The sequence below is a fragment of the Galeopterus variegatus genome, unplaced genomic scaffold (genome assembly GCF_000696425.1).
Source record: "Galeopterus variegatus unplaced genomic scaffold, G_variegatus-3.0.2 Scaffold2590, whole genome shotgun sequence".
Classification (NCBI taxonomy): domain Eukaryota; kingdom Metazoa; phylum Chordata; class Mammalia; order Dermoptera; family Cynocephalidae; genus Galeopterus; species Galeopterus variegatus.
In genome coordinates, this window is record NW_007728701.1 from 184,775 (window position 1) to 202,465 (window position 17,691).

Genomic DNA, 17,691 nt, shown 5'->3' on the forward strand with positions numbered 1-17,691 from the left:
CAAGCTATGAAGAAGATCAAAATTAACCATAATTATACTACTTCATAACATTTTGATATTGTTTTTTTCTTTCAGTCTTAGACACCGTTTATAGTATAGTTGTCCTCCTTTACTATTTGAACTCTCATCATCAGATTTTATTGCTATCTTCCCTGGCTTTTCCTGAGAGTTTAATGGATCCGAGCATTATTTTTTTTTTCCAGTTACCTTGGGATGTTTGCAAATTAGAGTGTATCTTTAACATATTTCATTGGTTTTTTGCATCATAGTACATGTTTGCTGGAGTGTTGAAGATAGTTCCTATCTGATATATTATTGCATGCAAACTAATGAATTAAATGAATAGTAGGAAGTGATTTTAAAATGCTTTATATTATATAGTAATCCTTGATGGGTTGTTATTTAGGTATTTAAGAATTGTTTAGGGCTGAGCCCCGAGTGCGGCTCTGGGAGCACAGCAGAGCTCCCGCCACGGGTTCGGATCCTGTATAGGGATGACCAGTGTGCTCACAGTGCTCACTGGCTGAGCGCGGTGTGGCCGGTCTCAAAAAGGACAAAAAAAAAAAAAAAGAATTGTTTAATGATGTTTGGAAAAATTGGATGGGCTGGGCCGCCTTTTTTTCCCCTCACTTTAAATAATGCGATAACGTCTCCTGGTTTCTGAAAATTCATCTATCCAACATATTTTCAGAAGTAGATTAGATTTGTATGACAAGGATACCTGTATTTTGCGTGCTTTTCATTTCACTTTGCTTTCTACTTATGCCAAACATTTCAGTGTCATCAAAAAAGTAGTGTTAGCATATTCCTTCTTCTAGCTGTACCATAAAATATTTAACTAATTTTTTACTGTTGGATGCATTAGGTAGTTTCCAGTTTTTTTCTCCTATAAATAATGATTCAGTGAGTATCTTCCTTCATAAGAACCTTTTTTTGTCATTACTGTGGTTTAGCTAACCTTTTTAACTTTGAAAGTCATTATTTTAATTTGTGTTTCTGAATGAGATTGAGCATGTGTAAATTTTTTTTGCTGTAAATGATGAGTGTGCATTTGAGAAATATTCTTAAATGTTCTTTATTTGAGCATGTCTTTGATAAAGCCTGGGAGGTACTTTGCCTTTGCTGCTACTGCTGCTGTTGGCAGGCTATTTGCTAGGAGTCTGTTATTCATCCAGAGGAAGGCCCAGGATAGAAAAAATAAAAACTGAAATTATATTATTTAAAAGTTAAATTGCCAGTCTACTTTTCTACCACCTTTTATGCACAATATCTAATTATCTGCATTCATATATTTAGTTTTTTCTTCTGTTTGTGAAATTTTTGTTTGTTTGTTTTCCTCAAATCCTCTAATTTACTACAAGATAAGGAATCTGCTTCCCAAGAAATTGCTTCTGAACATGGGAAGAATGAACAAATCACTTCTTCCACATCAGGTATGATTTCTTTCTTTTTTTTCTGAAAAAAAGGTTTCATTTACTAAAAAGTTTGACTTACTGAAGATTATGTATGCAGGATGCCAAAGCTGGTCACCATCACCCACACAAAAAAAAGCAGTTAAGTCAGTGAATTGACTTAACAGAGATAGAATTAAAATTGAAATATTTTCGTTTTCCTTTTTTCTAGATTTTTGGTTATTTTGTGGTTTAAAGTAAGCCTTAGTAGCAAGTTTTTAGTATTGAATATGACAGTGAGTTATACTTTGCATATGAAATTTGAAAGTAATGCTGTAATAAAAATAAAATGGGGCTGGCCAGTTAGTTCAGTTGGTTAGAGAGTGGTGCTAATAACACCAGCGTCCTGGGTTTGATTCCTATACCAGCCAGCTGCCAGAAAAAGTAAAAAATTAAAAAATTAAAAAAGTAAACACCAGGGGGCCGGCCCGGTGGCGCACTGCTACAGTGCGCCGCTTGGGAGCGCGGTGGCACTCCCGCCGAGGGTTAGGATCCCACATACAGACCGGTTGCCACTCACTGGCTGAGCGAGGTGTGGGAGCAACACCGAGGGTTGCGATCCCGTTGCCGGTCCCGGTCCGGTGCGGGCGCGACACTGAGGGTTGCGATCCGTTGCCGGACACGAAAAAAGACGAAAAGGAAAAAAAAAAAAAGTAAACACCAGAAAATAAAATTAGAGTCCTAGAACAAAAGACACAGAGTTAAACTGTCTGCTGACCTACTATGACAGGCCTGTTTATTTTACTGTTGAATAACAAGTAAATGACTTCTATGAAATGTAGATGTTGAAACATTTTAAGTGGTAAAATTCAGCTGTGGGCTCTGTGAATATACCAAAAACCACTGAATAGTACCCTTTTAAAGAATGTGAATTATATCTCAGTGAAACTGTTAATAACCATAAATAAATAACAAGAAACCATTGAAAGTAAAAAAAGTTATACGTTAATTTCCTAAAATATGGCTTTATTGAAATTCTCCTAAGTAGACAAACATGACGTAATATATCTGAAATGGAAATAGGAAATTATAGCATTTTTTGACATACTTTAGGTTCTTTATTGTTCTTGTGAATCATTCATGCAATAGTCAGTCTGCATTCAATTATGAATTACCCTATAGTAAATTGCCCTTAGAATAGAATAGGATTTTCTTTAATTTATACCCATGAAGCTTCTACTTAGATTTTCAAGAAATACATCTTATGTTGTTTGTTGCTAACTTGTTCTTACAAAGTTAATGATATAGAGCTATTTACAGATATTTAAAATTTTTTTCTTAATTTTATTATTATTGTTTTAAGGCCAGCCAAGTGAAGCAGTGGGAGTGGAGAAGGAACAATGAAATCTGTAACTGCTTGTGATCAACTAGTTGTAAACAGCGCTGCACTCTGACCCGCCTACGAACATTTTTTATATTCCTGATTTTTCTTTTCTTAATTTTCAGAACATGAACCTCTAAATGTTCCTCAGCTGTTGGTTCCAGATGTGCATCTAAATCTCAGACTTTCCACTGGAATATCAGAGAAATCTTTGTCTCCTTCACCTCATATGGTAACAAATTCGCTTTGTGTTTTATTCAGAAGTTTTAACAATATCTTTGTGCTAAAATGTATTAGAATCATCCAGACATTATTCAACTGCATAGGTGAAATGAGGTTAAAAATCTCATCCATGTGTCTTTGTAGGAAGGTCAAAAAATTAATTGACGTCTTATGGCCCCAAATATTGTAAGCTGAGACCAATAACACATACTTGCTGCAGCTTTCCCTAAGTTAGGCTCATACAAGCTCTTCTTGGATTGTTTTAATAAGAATGAAGAATTAAGCCATTTTTTTTTGGCAGAGTATCCATATAGAGTAAAAAGAATGTAACCCTCTTTGATTTTACATGTTTTGGCTCAGGTTGGACACACTTATATAAAAGTGACTGACATTGAAGCTGATGATCTTCTTCAGGAATTACCTGTCAGAGAGGAGCCTTCAAATGATAGCATTATCGAGCATCAAAGCGATCATCTAGAAGTCCCATCGTCTGCAGAGTTGCATTATATGGCAGCTTCAGTTACTCACGCTATTCCCCAACACAATTTTAAGAGTAAAGGTAATAACTTTTTTCTACTTCTTAAATAAATTAAATACATTTTGAAGAATTCTTCAATATAGCCTTGTTGTCCCTACTCACGTCCGTTTGCTCTCCTCCTACAAACCCCCTGTAGTTTTGGATGTTTACATTCATTCACATTTAGAAACGATCTAATTACCTTGCTTAGAAGTTTAGAATCAATCTTTGTGTGCCTTTCATTCTTGATAGAATCTGCCAATTCTGCTCTGGATTTGTTTTCTAAACCTGTAGAAGTGACTCCAGCCTGTCTGGATGGAAAAAGCTGGAGAGCAGGCATTACAGAAATAAAGGAGCCTGGTATTACCTCACCTACACCATCAGACATACAGCAGGATAAAGGTGAATGGCTAAGAAATATAGCATGATCCTTCCCCTCCCCTAAACTATTGTTGTATTAGAAACAAGCACTGAAGGGCCGGCCCGGTGGTGCACTGGAGAGTGCGCCGCTTGGGAGCGTGGCAGCGCTCCCGCCGAGGGTTCGGATCCCATGTGGAGACCGGTTCCGGCTCACTGGCTGAGCGCGGTGTGGGTGCGACACCGAGGGTTGCGATCCCGTTACCGGTCAGTAAAAAAAAAAAAAGACAAAAAGGAAAAAAAAAAAGAAACAAGCACTGAAACTTGATAATTGCAAAAGACACCAGGAAAAGGCTTGTCCCTTGCTAAGGAGAGTGGCGGCAGGTAGGCAAATAAGATAGATCCATGGTTCCAAAGCTGGGATCCATGGATATTTTACAGGAAGACTACAAGTCTATTTGTGCATGTGTATTTTCTCAATTAATGGGGGTAAAAATAAATATCCTGTGGGAGTTCATGAGTGTTTTGATGTTAAAAATGAATTCTCATATTTAAAAAGGTCAGAAATTGTAGAATAGCACATGGACAATACACAGTCATGGTAGCTAACAGTACTTGTAAGGTACTCAGTTTTATTATCATAAATCAGGTTGTTTTATGGTAAATTTTAGCAAGATTTAGAAGAATATTTCCCAACAAACTAAAGTTATTGCATCCTGTGAATGTTTAGATTAATCCAATATACAGTCAGACTTTCTGCAACAGAGACATTGTGTGTCTTCTGTGTTTTACACTGTTGGGAGGTGTGGACCCAGCCTTATGATTGTGAGATGCTTGGATGCAGAACCTGGCTCTGCCTGTTCGTTGTGTATTTACAGTGGGCGCTCAGGAGATTTGAGGAGCAAGGAAGGGATGGGTGGCACGAAACTGCATGGTAAGACAGGTCAGGGCATGTGTATTAAAGTTGCATATACAAACAAGTGCAGCATTTTAGACTGTGAAGCCTTTGCCCTCTCTCTCTCCTCATGGGGTTGCTAGGGTACATGGGTAGTGGAGGGAGGATTGTTTTTAATTGTGCCTATTTGTGGGGTACACTGTGTTGTTTTGATACATGCATATATTGTACAATGATTTCACTTTGGGTAGAAAACACATCTTTTTATCTTTTCTTTGTGGTGATTACCATCAAGATCCTCTTTTCTAGCTATTGAGAAATGTACAATATAATATTATTAGCACTAGTCAGCCTACAACACCAGAACTTATTCTTCCTGTCTTCCTATAGCTTTGTACCTGTTAATATACCTCTTCTCTTCACCTCCTTCCCTGCCTCCCTTTCTTTCCCAGCCTCTGGTAACCATTATTGTACTCTCTACTTCTACAGGAACCACTTTTTTTCTTTTTCTGGCCACTTTTTTTTCTTTTTTGGATTCTACGTATGAATGAGATTATGCAGTATTTGTCTTTCTGTGCCTGACTTACATCATGTAACATGGTCTCCAGTTCCATCCACATTGCTGCAAATGACAGGATTTCATTGTTTTTATAGCTGAATAGTATTCCGTTGTGTATGTATACCACATTTTTTAAGTCCATTCATCTGTTGGTGGACACTTAGGTTGATTCTGTCTCTTGGCTATAGTTCTGCAATGAACATGGGAGTGCAGGTATCTCTTTGATATATTGATTTCATTTTCTTTGAGTGTATACCTAGCAGTGGGATTGCTGGGTCATAAGGTAGTTCTGTTTCTAGTTTTTTTGAGGAATCTTCATACTGTTTTCCATAATGGAAAACTCCACAAGGTAGGATTCTCTAAAAGGTTGGTTATAGTCCTGATCTCATTTGTAAAGAAAATTAACTCGTAGCTTATGGTCATTGATAAGGAAAATTAACCTGTAGCTTATGGTCATTTGAAATGCCTAAGATACTCAGGGGTCACAGGGAGATGGGTCTGCTTCCAGTTTGCCAGAATTTCAAAAGTTGATTGGGATAAAAATGAAGGGTGGGGATGGGTGGTTAGCTCACTTGTGAGAGCATGGTGCTGGTAGCACTAAGATCATGATTTGGATCCCCTTACTGGCCAGCTGCCAAAAAAAAGTTAATTGAAACTAACAGGGCACCTAAGTAGCCAAAGGCACTTGGCTAGATGTACTTCATGACAACTCTATGAGGTTCAGTCCCACAAACATACAAGTAAGGATCAAATAAAGTTAATTTATTTGTAAAAAGTCACCAAGCTATTGAGTGACAGAGCTGGGACCGAAACCCAGTTCTGTTCTCTTTGAATCTAAAAGCACTTTTCACTTCCCCACATGCTTCCACACCCTGAAAGACTGCTAACTTCAAACATCCTCCCTCCGAATGCTTCCAAACTCATTCTACAGGCCAACATAACCCTCCTACCAAAGTTGGACGAAGACACAACAAAAAAAGAAAACTACAGACCAATATCCCTAATGAATATAGATGAGAAAATCTTCAACAAAATACTGATGAGCTGAATCCAACAACACACTTAAAAGATCATTCACCATATCAAGTGGGATTCTTCTACTCTTATTAAAGAGAAGTACTTGAAAGTGCCAATTTAAAAGGAAAAGTTTTATATTTCGAAATTAAATTCTGACGTGATATTTAAATAATATAAACATTCAAAATATAGTCCCACATTTAGAGTTGAGTGAGATTTGCATTACCGGAAAAGGCTGGGAGAAGGGAGGGACAGGGTCCTTAGGTATTTAAAAGAAAAAACAAAAGAAACCGTAAATTCCTGTTTTAATGAGACCTCACTATTTTGAATGACAGTAGCTTCTTATTTTAGAAACCATCTCCTGTTAGGAATAGCACCAGTAATAGCAAACAGAGTTTTGCTGGGCCTAGGAAGAGCATTGCAGGGTCAGTGAATCTCTGTACTTAACCCTCCTGGCTGAGTAATTTTCTTTTAGTCAGTACAAGTAGAGCAAGTTCTCCAGAGAAAGGGAAGCTAGCTTCATTATGCATCGAGGCCATTACGAATTTTGACCATGTCCATCTCTTTTGCTGTGTTTTCTGTTTAAAGTCTGTGTGCACCAAATTTCTTCATGAGAGTGATTAAGGGAGATAACCAGGCTGCTGAGAAACAGGAAGGATAGATAGATGGTAGTGTACTGTGAGAGCAAGTTAAAAAAGGTAGGGCTACGGGCCGGCCCGGTGGCGCACTGCTACAGTGCGCCGCTTGGGAGCGCGGTGGCGCTCCCACCGAGGGTTCGGATCCCACATACAGACCGGTTCCCGCTCACTGGCTGAGCGAGGTGCGGGCGCAACACCGAGGGTTGCGATCCCATTGCCGGTCCCGGTCCGGTACGGGCGCGACACTGAGGGTTGTGATCCGTTGCCGGACACGAAAAAAAAAAAAAAAAAAAAAAAAAAAAAAAAAAAAAAAGGTAGGGCTGGGCCGGCTGGTTAACACAGCTGATTGGAGCATAGTGTTATAACACCACAGTCAAGGGTTCAATTCCCGTACCAGCCAGCGGCCCCCCACCTCCCAAAAAGAAAAAGTAGGGCCAAAACAGGTATGGTATGGTGATATAACTGCCAACATTGGCATTTATTTTCTTTTCATGGGAAGGATCTCCTTAGACTGGGACTGAAATATTACGAGCACTGTTTATATTTGTTTAGTAATTCACATTTTCAGAGCACTTTGTCATGTAATTTAATTTTCACAATACTTCTGTGAGTTAGGGCAGGCATCAAAATCTTCATTTGCCTGACTCTTCATTTAATACACACTAAGCTAGGAACCAGATATAGGGATGAAGGCAGAGAGGAATACCAGGCTCTCAGCCTATGGGCATACCTGTAGGGGGAAAGAAAGACAAAGAGATGATTATGATACAATTTAGTAAGGGCTGCGATGGTGGTGTGGATGAAATTCTTGGATAATACAGCATCTAATCTGTGTTGGGGGAGGATTGGGGCCATGTAGGGGAGATGCGTAAATGGAATTTTATAGGAAAGTAGGATTTAGTGAGAGAACATTCAGGCTAAGAGAGTAGACTGTGCAACGACTCAGAGGTTTGGTGGAGCTTGCTGACTTTGAGAAGATTGCTGTTCAGTCTGCTTGGAGCCAAATAGAGTGATTTTTGTTCATTTATTTAAAGAAATAGCAAGACATCAAGCAGGAGGGGTAGGCAGAGGAAGATTATGTGTGCATAATACATAAGGGAGGAGGAGACCCAGACACCAGAAGAAGAGTACATTTAAAAAACAAGGTGTCTCAAATTTGGGACAAGATCATCTGAGTTTGAGTAAGAAGAGACATTGGCTTTGATTGTGATCTTAGGATGCTTAATGTTTGCCTGAGATCAAACATAGAGTCAGTAATAGCCAACATTGGATCTAGCTCTTACTGTGTGATGTTGTTGGTTTTCAAGTAGAGTTTCAGAAAGTCATAAAAATATTAAAGTTGCTTTTTGATGAAATATATGTTTGTAGCAGGGGATGAAATTAACATTCAGACTGCCTTGGAGGTGGAGCTTTGTAGTAGTAATGTTGTTATATATTATCTCACAACAAAGACAAATCTCTGAAGTAAGGAAAATAAAATGGAGTTTCTAAGTATATTAAATTAAAACTGATTTTGAAAGTAATGTTACATTGAATTAAAATGAAATCATCAAAAAAAAGATTATTAATATCTACCTCGTCCTTAATTATAATTAATTCTGGTTTTACTTTTATTAATATGTAGATCTGCTAAAACTAGAGTTTCAGTTCAAAGAACAGAGCACAAAGACAGACTCTGCAGAAGATTATGTGTTATGGAAACTGCTGCAGGATGTCTCTGCAGCTTGCACTGCACCAAGCCCTGCAGCTCGCCGATTAGAGCATCTCACCTCTAAGCTTCAGAAAATTGATGAACAGCTCTTAGCAATACAGAACGTTGCTGAAAACATAGAGCAGGATTTCCCCAGACCTGAAATGCTAGATCTACATCATGATAAGGTAGACTGTCTTTATTCTTATTTTTTGTTTATAACCAAATTATTAGATTTATAGGTGGTATAAATTTAGACACCTGAAATTTACTTTCTTAAAGCTATGTTTTCTATTCTTAGCATTGTTGACATTTGGGCAAGATAATTCTTTGTTTTGGGGTGCTGCCCCATGCATTGTAGGGTATTTGGCAGCATCCCTGGTCTTTACCCACTACGTGCCAGCAGCACTCCCCCGAGTTGTAATGATCAAAAATGTCTCCAGACATTGCTAAATGGCTCCTGAAGGCCAAAATTATCCTCAGTTGAGAACCACTGCCTTAAGCTTTTAGATGTGAACCCATGCTTCCTACCAGGAAAACAAATATGAAGGTACTTCAAAAAGTTCGTGGAAAAATAGAATTAGAAGATAATATGAATCTTTTCATGAACTTCTTGAAGTACCCTTGTATATAAATTACAAAACCAGAATGTGGTTTTAAAGAAATCCTGCTTATAATTATCATTTTCTTCTGAAAGATTTTTGTAACCTTACAAATATTGTTGTTACATTTGGAATTCTCAGTTTCTTTTAAATATTTTATGTAAGAGGACTAATAATCAGTTCTTTAGAAATCTTCTGTATCTTTAAAAATATTCATAATAAGTTTATGTATAATGGTAGTAAGATAAAATAGCAAGAAATTCTCAAAAATTAATTATTTTGCTCAAACATCTTGTACTTTTTTTTTAATGAAGAAAAATTCATATAATAAGGGTTAAAGAACAAGTAATAAAAATATGTTAAATGTTTTAAAGTCTAATACTGGGAAATGCAAATTAGTCTGCAGGATAAGAATTTCATCATTGACTTACCTAACAATATTAGATATTCCAGATTTTTAGCATATTGTCATTTTTTAAAAATGTATTTATTAGGTTTATAATATTTCTTTAATCCAAGCATTTCACACATATTAAAAAGTTAAGATTAAGCATATGTGAAACTACGTTGAAAGAATAGGAGGCAGGACTACTATTAAGTGCTGATATTATGGTGTTTATTTGGTTGTTTTGCTTTTTGTTTTTTAACAAAGTTACAGACTTCGATCTACCACATCCAAATGAATGTTGAGCATCAAAGTAGTCCTTGGAACTCCTTACTTCAAAGAATCTCTTTTTTTCTGAGCTAGTTTAGTAAGCAATACTTTACTTATACTTGAATATAGTCTTGATCCTATTTTGCTTACTCCCACAAAAGTCCATGAATAATCATTCCTTCAATAAAAATTTGTTGAGCATTTACTACCTGCTAGGTTCTGTGCTACATTCTGGGGATAGAAAGATAAATAAGGTATAGTACTTATTTTCATGGAGCTTAAAATCTAATAAAAGAAGGTGGATGTATACACCAAGAAATATATATGTACTGGGTGCAGTGAGGACACATAATACACCTGACCTGTTGTGACTAGACAGGTAAGTGAAGCTGTGGCATCAGAGAAGGCTTTGTAGAGGTGACTTGAACTGGTAATGAATTGCTATTCATCAGTTATACAAGCAAGGGTTGATGAAATATTGTGAGCAAAAACAGAAAGGTACCAAATGGCAGAGAGTGTTTGTGGAACCATATCAGCATCACTTGGAGATAGAAGTTTGGGACTGGGCTCTAAGACATCTGGCAGTAGAATTAGGTAGTGGGTAGATAGGGAGGGATGGAAAGCATTGTTTGCTATGTCAAGTGATTGGGATTTTATCCTATAAGCAGGCAGTAGGGAACTGTATTAGTCCATTTTCTGTTGCTTGTAACAGAATACCTGAAACTGGGTAATGTATAAAGAAATGAAATTTATTTCTGACAGTTTTGGAGGCTGAGAAGTCCATGATCCAGGGGGGCACATCTGGTGAGGGCCTTCTTCTTGGTGGGAAACCCCTGCAGAGTCCCATGGCAACACAGGGTATTACGTGGCAAGCATAACATGAGCAAGAGAGTTAATGTGCTCACTTGCTTTCCTTAAGCCATCCGAACCACTCCCTGATAACCCATTAAACCATTAATGCTTTATTCCGTGAATGGATTAATCCATTCACGAGAGCATGGTCCTCACCATCCAATCACTTCTTAATCACCTTTCAGGTACCATAAGTGGATTTCCCACCCTCTTAACACTATTACAATGGGGGTCAAACTTCGGTGAGTTTTGGGAGGACATTCAGTCGACAGCAGAAACCATTGAAGAATTTTAAGCTGTGAAGTGATATGATCAGACATGCTGGCAGTAGTGTAGAGGGTAGATTGAAAAGGATAAGACTGGGAACAGAGAGACCAGTTGGGTCACAGTGGTTCCAAACATTTCTGCTCATTAGAATCATCTTGGAAACTTGTTAAAAATGCAAACTCCTGGGCCCCATTTCCCTGAGATTCTGGTTTTAAGTAGGTCTGTATTCTGGTTTTAAGGAATCTGTATTATTAACAAGCATCATAAATTACTCTTGTGCTGCTAGCTCTATACAAAGTCTGCTGATGGGTGTTTGAGATCCACTGAGTACCCATAGCAAGAAAGAATAATACAAGTATACCTGAACTTTAGCAGTAGGAATGGAGAGAATATAATGGGACTTAGAGATTGATAGGCTCTGGGAAGGTGAAGAAGACAACAGGTATTTACAGTGGTATCCAGATTTCAGCCTGGGTAAGTGGTGGAGCCATTTCCAAACTAAAGAAGAGGAAGTGTGTGTGTGTGCGTGCATGCTGGGGGAGGGGTGCACAATGGTTTCTATCAGGGACGTATTAATTTTGGTAGTACACATCTTTCTAGGAACTTCTTAAGGTACCCTTTTATGCTTCTGAGGTAGGTTTGAGCTGGAGGTACAAATTTTGGAGTCATCTGTTTGGAGGAGGTTGAAATCATAATAGCACAGGCAGGCAGTCACCCAAAGAGAGCACATAGAGTCAAAAAAGAAGAGGGTAAGGGAGAGAATCCTGTGGGTACACTGCTTTTAAGGACGAGGGAGGATTCAAAAACAAGGCTTCAAAACAAACAGTCTGAGGTAGTAAGAGACTCAGGAGAAAGCTAGCTAGGAGCAGTTTCAAGAAGGAATTTCCAAAGATTTGGGTCCATTAGACAATTTGATGGCTGCGCATGTCAAGATCACCCTGGATACTTGTTTCAAAATATGTTTGCTAGCCTTACTGAATCTGTGGGAGAGGCAGAGGTGGGTTGGCATTTTGAAAAAGTTCCCGAAATTTCTGATAGAGCTCCCCTTTCAGCCCAAGCCTTTTAGGACTGGAAGGTCTGAACTATGTCTTTTGCTTGTTTAATGGTCACATTTGCTCTCTTATTTTTGGATTCTAAGTAATAAAGTTACACTTATATAACTAAAGATTTACCAGTAGAGTGGTTATAAATAATTGTAGCACAGGTTTGGGAGACAACTTCAAAGGAAGAGTTCTAAAAGTATTTGCTCAAAGTTCATAAGTATTTAGTCTTCCAAGAAGACTATTTTGAAGGACATATCATTAATTTAAATGATAGGTTTGGTACAGTTTCCCTATTATAATGTACACACAAATATAAATGTTTATATGTAAATATATAACATTTGCCTGAGTTAAGGAAACAGCTGTAGGCCTAGAAGAGGCAGAGGGATGCTGTGGACAAGCACTAACCTAGAAGCTTTGGATATCTGTGTTAAAATCCATGTTCTGCCACTGAGAAAGTCACTGAATCTCTCTCAGCCTTGTTCCCTCATCTTTAAAAGGTTTTGTCTAGATGGTAGTTAAGGTTCCTCCCCATTATAAAATTATATCACACTATTTTCCTGTACCTCTTAAAAGGTTAAATCAGTTAAACTACAAGTAAGTAAAAATATCCTCTTCTTTATTGATCCCTAGCTCATATTGGATTCAATCACATTTCTTTCATTTTTTCATTTCATTTCATTAATGCAAATGTTTAAAATTTACATAAAATTGTTTATGATATTTTTAAATTATCAAAGTATAAAATTTATAACAGTTGCTTCCCTGTGTTTTTGTACAGGTTGAACCAGTGGATCACATTGAATTGTCTTCTGGCCCTGAATTTGAAAAAATACTATGTCCAAAAACAATTAGAATTTCTGAAGAAGGTTTGTGGCGGGGCCTGTTGCAGTGGCTGGGTCTGAAGCTTTGCTGTGGTTGACCTGAGTGAATAATTAGCTTTTTGGAGTTCCAGAACTAGGAATAGTTTTCATATGTGAGCTGAAGCAATCAGCTCCTCAATTTCTAGATTAGGATTATATTTGTAATAATGTAATTAGCTCCCACCACAAGGCCATTTTCTTCTGAGAAGCCAATAACTTCCTCTAACTTTTATACCAGATTGGGGGCGATGTGGCCTGGATGTTAGTTTCTGTGGATTCCAGGCCATTGGGCACACACTGCTGAGAATTGCAGAGAGCTTTGTGTTGAGGTTGCTGTTTGTCTGTGGTCATCTGCAATTTGAGGTTCTGATGAAACGGCCCAGCAGTGGTGAGGTATTAAGTTTTCTCGTTTCTTATTTGAAAGAGTGAAATGAAGGTAGTTATGTTTTCACTTTCTGCTGTGTCTATAGTTTATATCTGCATTCTCTTTCTCATTCAGTCTTGTCAGTGGTTTAGTCTTTTCAAAAAACTAGGCTTTGGTTGGTTCTTTCTGTTGTTTCTTAATTTTCTTTTTCATCAGTTTCTGTTCTTTTATTATTCTATTTTGGGAGGGAATAACTTGTTTTTTCCCAACTTCATTCTTTCTTGTTTTCTAATATGCATTTGAGGCTGAACATGTTCCTGCACAGACCTAGACAGAGTGTTGATATGTACCATCACCTGGTGGTGTTCAGGTCTTCATAGTTTATATAATTTGTATTACACTTTCTTTAGCTCATAAAAGGAGTTTTTAGCTTCTAATATTAAAGAGTTTGGACTCTGTTTTTGTGGTTGATGTCCATTTTCATTGTATTGTGATTAAATAAAATGTATGATATTAATTTTCAGATATTTGTTAAAATTTCCTTGGTGGCCTAGTATATAGAGTGAATTTTTGTAAATGTTCTACATGCATTTGAAGAGAATAAACATTTTCTTTTGGTTGTATGTAGGGTATGTATATGTATATCTCCATTTAGTCAAGTTTCTAAATTATATTGTCTGGATTTTCTCTATTCTTTCTGATTCTTTAGTCTGCTTGATCTGTGTTTCAACGGTGAGTTAGAAATTGCCCACAATGATTCTAAAATTGTTTATTTTTTATTGTAAGTCTAGTATAGTTGAGGCTGTAAGATGAGTATAGTTCAGTATTATATTTTTTGTTGAATTTTGTTCCTTTTATCATTAAGTAATCATCCTCTTTGTCTTCAGTAAGACTTTTTGAATTATTATAGCCAATTTCATCTAATATTAACATTACTACCCCTTTGTTCTTTTGCTTGGTATATCTTTATTGTCACTTTTTCTTTTTTATCATGGAAAATTTCTAACGTATTTCAATATAACACAGAGTAGAATAATAAACCTTTATGTACCCAACAACCAGCTTGAATAATTCTCAACTCATGGTCAGTCCTTTATTATCTGTACACCCACCCACTCTTCTCGCATCTTCCTGGATTATTTTGAAGCAAAACCCAGACAGCACATTATTTTATCCATAAATATTGTATATGTATCTTTAAAAGATGAGGTCCCTTTCATAGGCATACGAATATTGTCCCTCCTTTAAAAAAATCTTAATATTTTCATATCATTTTTTATGTCATTTGAATCGGAGTTCAAATGACGCCAGTTTTCTCATTTAAAAAAATTACTTGTTCTAGTTAGAATCCAGGTAAGGTCTATATATGGCCATTGGTTGATGGCTTATATGTTTCTTTTAACTTCTCGGTTCCTCTTCTATCTCTTTTTTTCCCCTTGAAGTTTATTTGTTGAAAATACCAGAATGTTTGTCCTGAAGTGTTTTTCAGTCTAAATTTTGCTAATTGAGTCTCTGTGGTGTCATGTAATGTGTTCCTCTCTCCTGTGTATTTCCTGTAAATTGGACACCCCTTTACTTTCAAGCCATGTGATTACATTGCAGTTGAGTACAGCGTGTAACTAGATTTCATTCCTTTAAATAGACAACCTATTTTTTTGACCAGTAAGTACAATCAGTGTGCATTTATTGTGTTTACTGATATGTTTGTGTTTATTTCTAAAATCTTATTTTTTGTTTCCTATTTACCATGGGTTTTTGTGTTTCTTTACTTTTTGTCCCTCTTTCTTGCCCTTTTTTGGACTCTCTTTCCCCGTCTATTGGTTCAAAAATTGTATTTGATTTTAAATCTTTTAGTGTTTCTTCTTGAATTTTCAACACTCATAGTTGAGTTAAAATTTAAGGTGAATATATCTACCTCCCAAACAGTATAAGGACTTTAGAGCTTTTAACACTGATCTGCTCTGTCCATGTTCTCTAATACTGTTTTCTAACATCTTATATCTACTGTGTTTTTAAGCCTCCTATTTATTCACCCTTGTCTTTTATTTGTTATAGTCATTGCTCATTTAAGATTTATCAACATGTTTGTCAGTTTCTTTGCCCACAATTACTTATTTTTTAAATTTATAATTTAAATATTGTAAGTATGTAAGCAGCAATGTGTAAAACCAAGACACAGGTTTCATGAAATAACTTCTACCTCTTACTACTTGACATTCTCTGCTATTGTTGTCCACAGTTGCTTCTTGCATCCACTTCTTCTTTAAGCATTCAGTCTCCTTCTTCCTTCCTTTAATAGTTCTTTCATCTAGAGTCTGTGAGTGGTAAATTCTCCCAGTCTTTGAAAATAGCTTTAGTTTCTCTAGAATTCTTACGTGATAGCTTACAGCTGAGTACAGAATTCTAAGATGATCATTTTTTTCCCCTCAGCATTTTAAAGATATTATTCCATTACCTACTGTCATCTGTAATTGCTGAGTTTACACTACCTGTGTGCTGTCAGTCTAATTGCTCTTCTTTTATCTCTGATTGCTTTAAAATTTTCCTCTTTATTTTTCACTTATTTTGCTTTTTTAATATAATGTGTGTCTAGGTGTGCATTTCTTTTTATTTATCTTCTACTGGAATAGGAATCTTCAATTTGAAGATTTAACATTGGGGATTTGTTATCTGTTATCTTTTGTAGTGTTGCTTCCTCCCCTTTCTTTCTTTTCTCTTCTAAAACACCTGTTAGGGCCGGCCCGGTGGCGCACTGCTACAGTGCGCCGCTTGGGAGCGTGGCGGGGCGCTCCCGCCGAGGGGTCGGATCCCACATACAGACCGGCTGCTCACTGGCTGAGCGAGGTGCGGGCGCAACACTGAGGGTTGCGATCTGTTGCCGGACATGAAAAAAACATTGGGGATTTGTTATCTGTTATCTTTTGTAGTGTTGCTTCCTCCCCTTTCTTTCTTTTCTCTTCTAAAACACCTGTTAGGGCCGGCCCGGTGGCGCACTGCTACAGTGCGCCGCTTGGGAGCGTGGCGGGGCGCTCCCGCCGAGGGTTCGGATCCCACATACAGACCGGCTGCTCACTGGCTGAGCGAGGTGCGGGCGCAACACTGAGGGTTGCGATCCGTTGCCGGTCACGAAAAAAAGACAAAAAGGAAAAAAATAAATAAATAAATAAAACACCTTTTAGGTGCATGTTGGGCCTTCTCATGCTGTTGTCTATGTTTTTTAACCAGTCCTTCATAATTTCAACCTCTTTATCTCTCAGTGGTGTACTCAGGGTGATTTCCTCAGGTCTGTTTTCTAGTTTACTAATTCTCTTTTCTGTTGTGTCTTTACTGTTTCATCTATTTGTTATGATTTTAATTTTCAGTGACTACATTTTTAATATCTAAAAGTTCTACTTATTTCCTTTTCAGTTCTATTTGTTCTTTGGATATCCTGTCCTGTTCTTTTATTGTGGTTTCTATGCTTTCTCTATTTAATAATTTTAGTCATATTTTATGACTAATCCTTTCAGATTGTTTTATTTAATGTGTGTGCATTCTCAGTTGTTGAATCTGAGTACTAACTCTCTCATGGTTGGTTGTACCTTTGTGTGATTTGTAATTTTTTTTCATAGGCTTATCTTTATTGGGGGTTCTTCTAGGCTGTATATGTTTGTGTTCAGAGTGATTTTGCACTTCTTGCTGTCACTGAAGTAGAAAAAAATTGGGAGACAAATTTTAATATAAATATCTTGGTTTGGAGTTGCTGTGCTACATAGACAGCATAAATACAGACCTTACACCTGCTGTGGCAAGCCAGGGACTTTGATTTCTGAGTTGACTTTCATTTTTTTCCCAACCACTGTCCGGGTAGATAGAAAACTTCTTTGCTGCTTCTCCAGAACACAGATTTTCTTATCTCCATTTTATTAACAGAGCTACCCTTAAGTGCTTTAGGCCTTATGAAGGTAGCTCAGTTCCCTTCATTGCAATCTGCAGACACCACATCTCCTATTCCTTTGTGGACTATCCCAGCAATATTGTCCACTTATTGCTCCAGCTTTGAGTTCTTTCTTTTCTGGCACCAAGAGATTTCTCTGTTTAGAGTGGTTGTGTATTAAACTTTTTTTTTTTTTAATTTAGCATTTCTGTTTTTATAGCAGGACAAGGGCTTGTGCAGTTTAGCTCAATCTGCCATGTTTTATGAAGTTGATAATAAATTTAATTGTTCTTTTACTATGGGAGAGTTTTAATTTTAAATTTAATATTAAATTAATTATACAGTAGAAAGCTGTCAAGATAAAATGTTGAAAACGTCTAATATATCTGTATTGCCATGTCTAATATATCTCTGTTGCCACGTGGAAGTGTTAGCAATTGTTACATCTTTTCCATTTGATTT

At 37.0% G+C, this 17,691-nt stretch overlaps 1 protein-coding gene across 1 annotated transcript in view; it reads left to right on the forward strand.

Annotated features, from left to right (window-relative positions):
- LOC103598371 (chromosome unknown open reading frame, human C5orf42) overlaps positions 1 to 17,691 on the forward strand; it is a 115,239-nt gene that overhangs the window by 73,602 nt on the left and 23,946 nt on the right. The window contains 4 exon segments of the mRNA XM_008582361.1: positions 2,898 to 3,022; positions 3,409 to 3,553; positions 8,602 to 8,855; positions 12,868 to 12,955. Coding sequence (XP_008580583.1) covers positions 2,898 to 3,022; positions 3,409 to 3,553; positions 8,602 to 8,855; positions 12,868 to 12,955 — 612 coding nt within the window.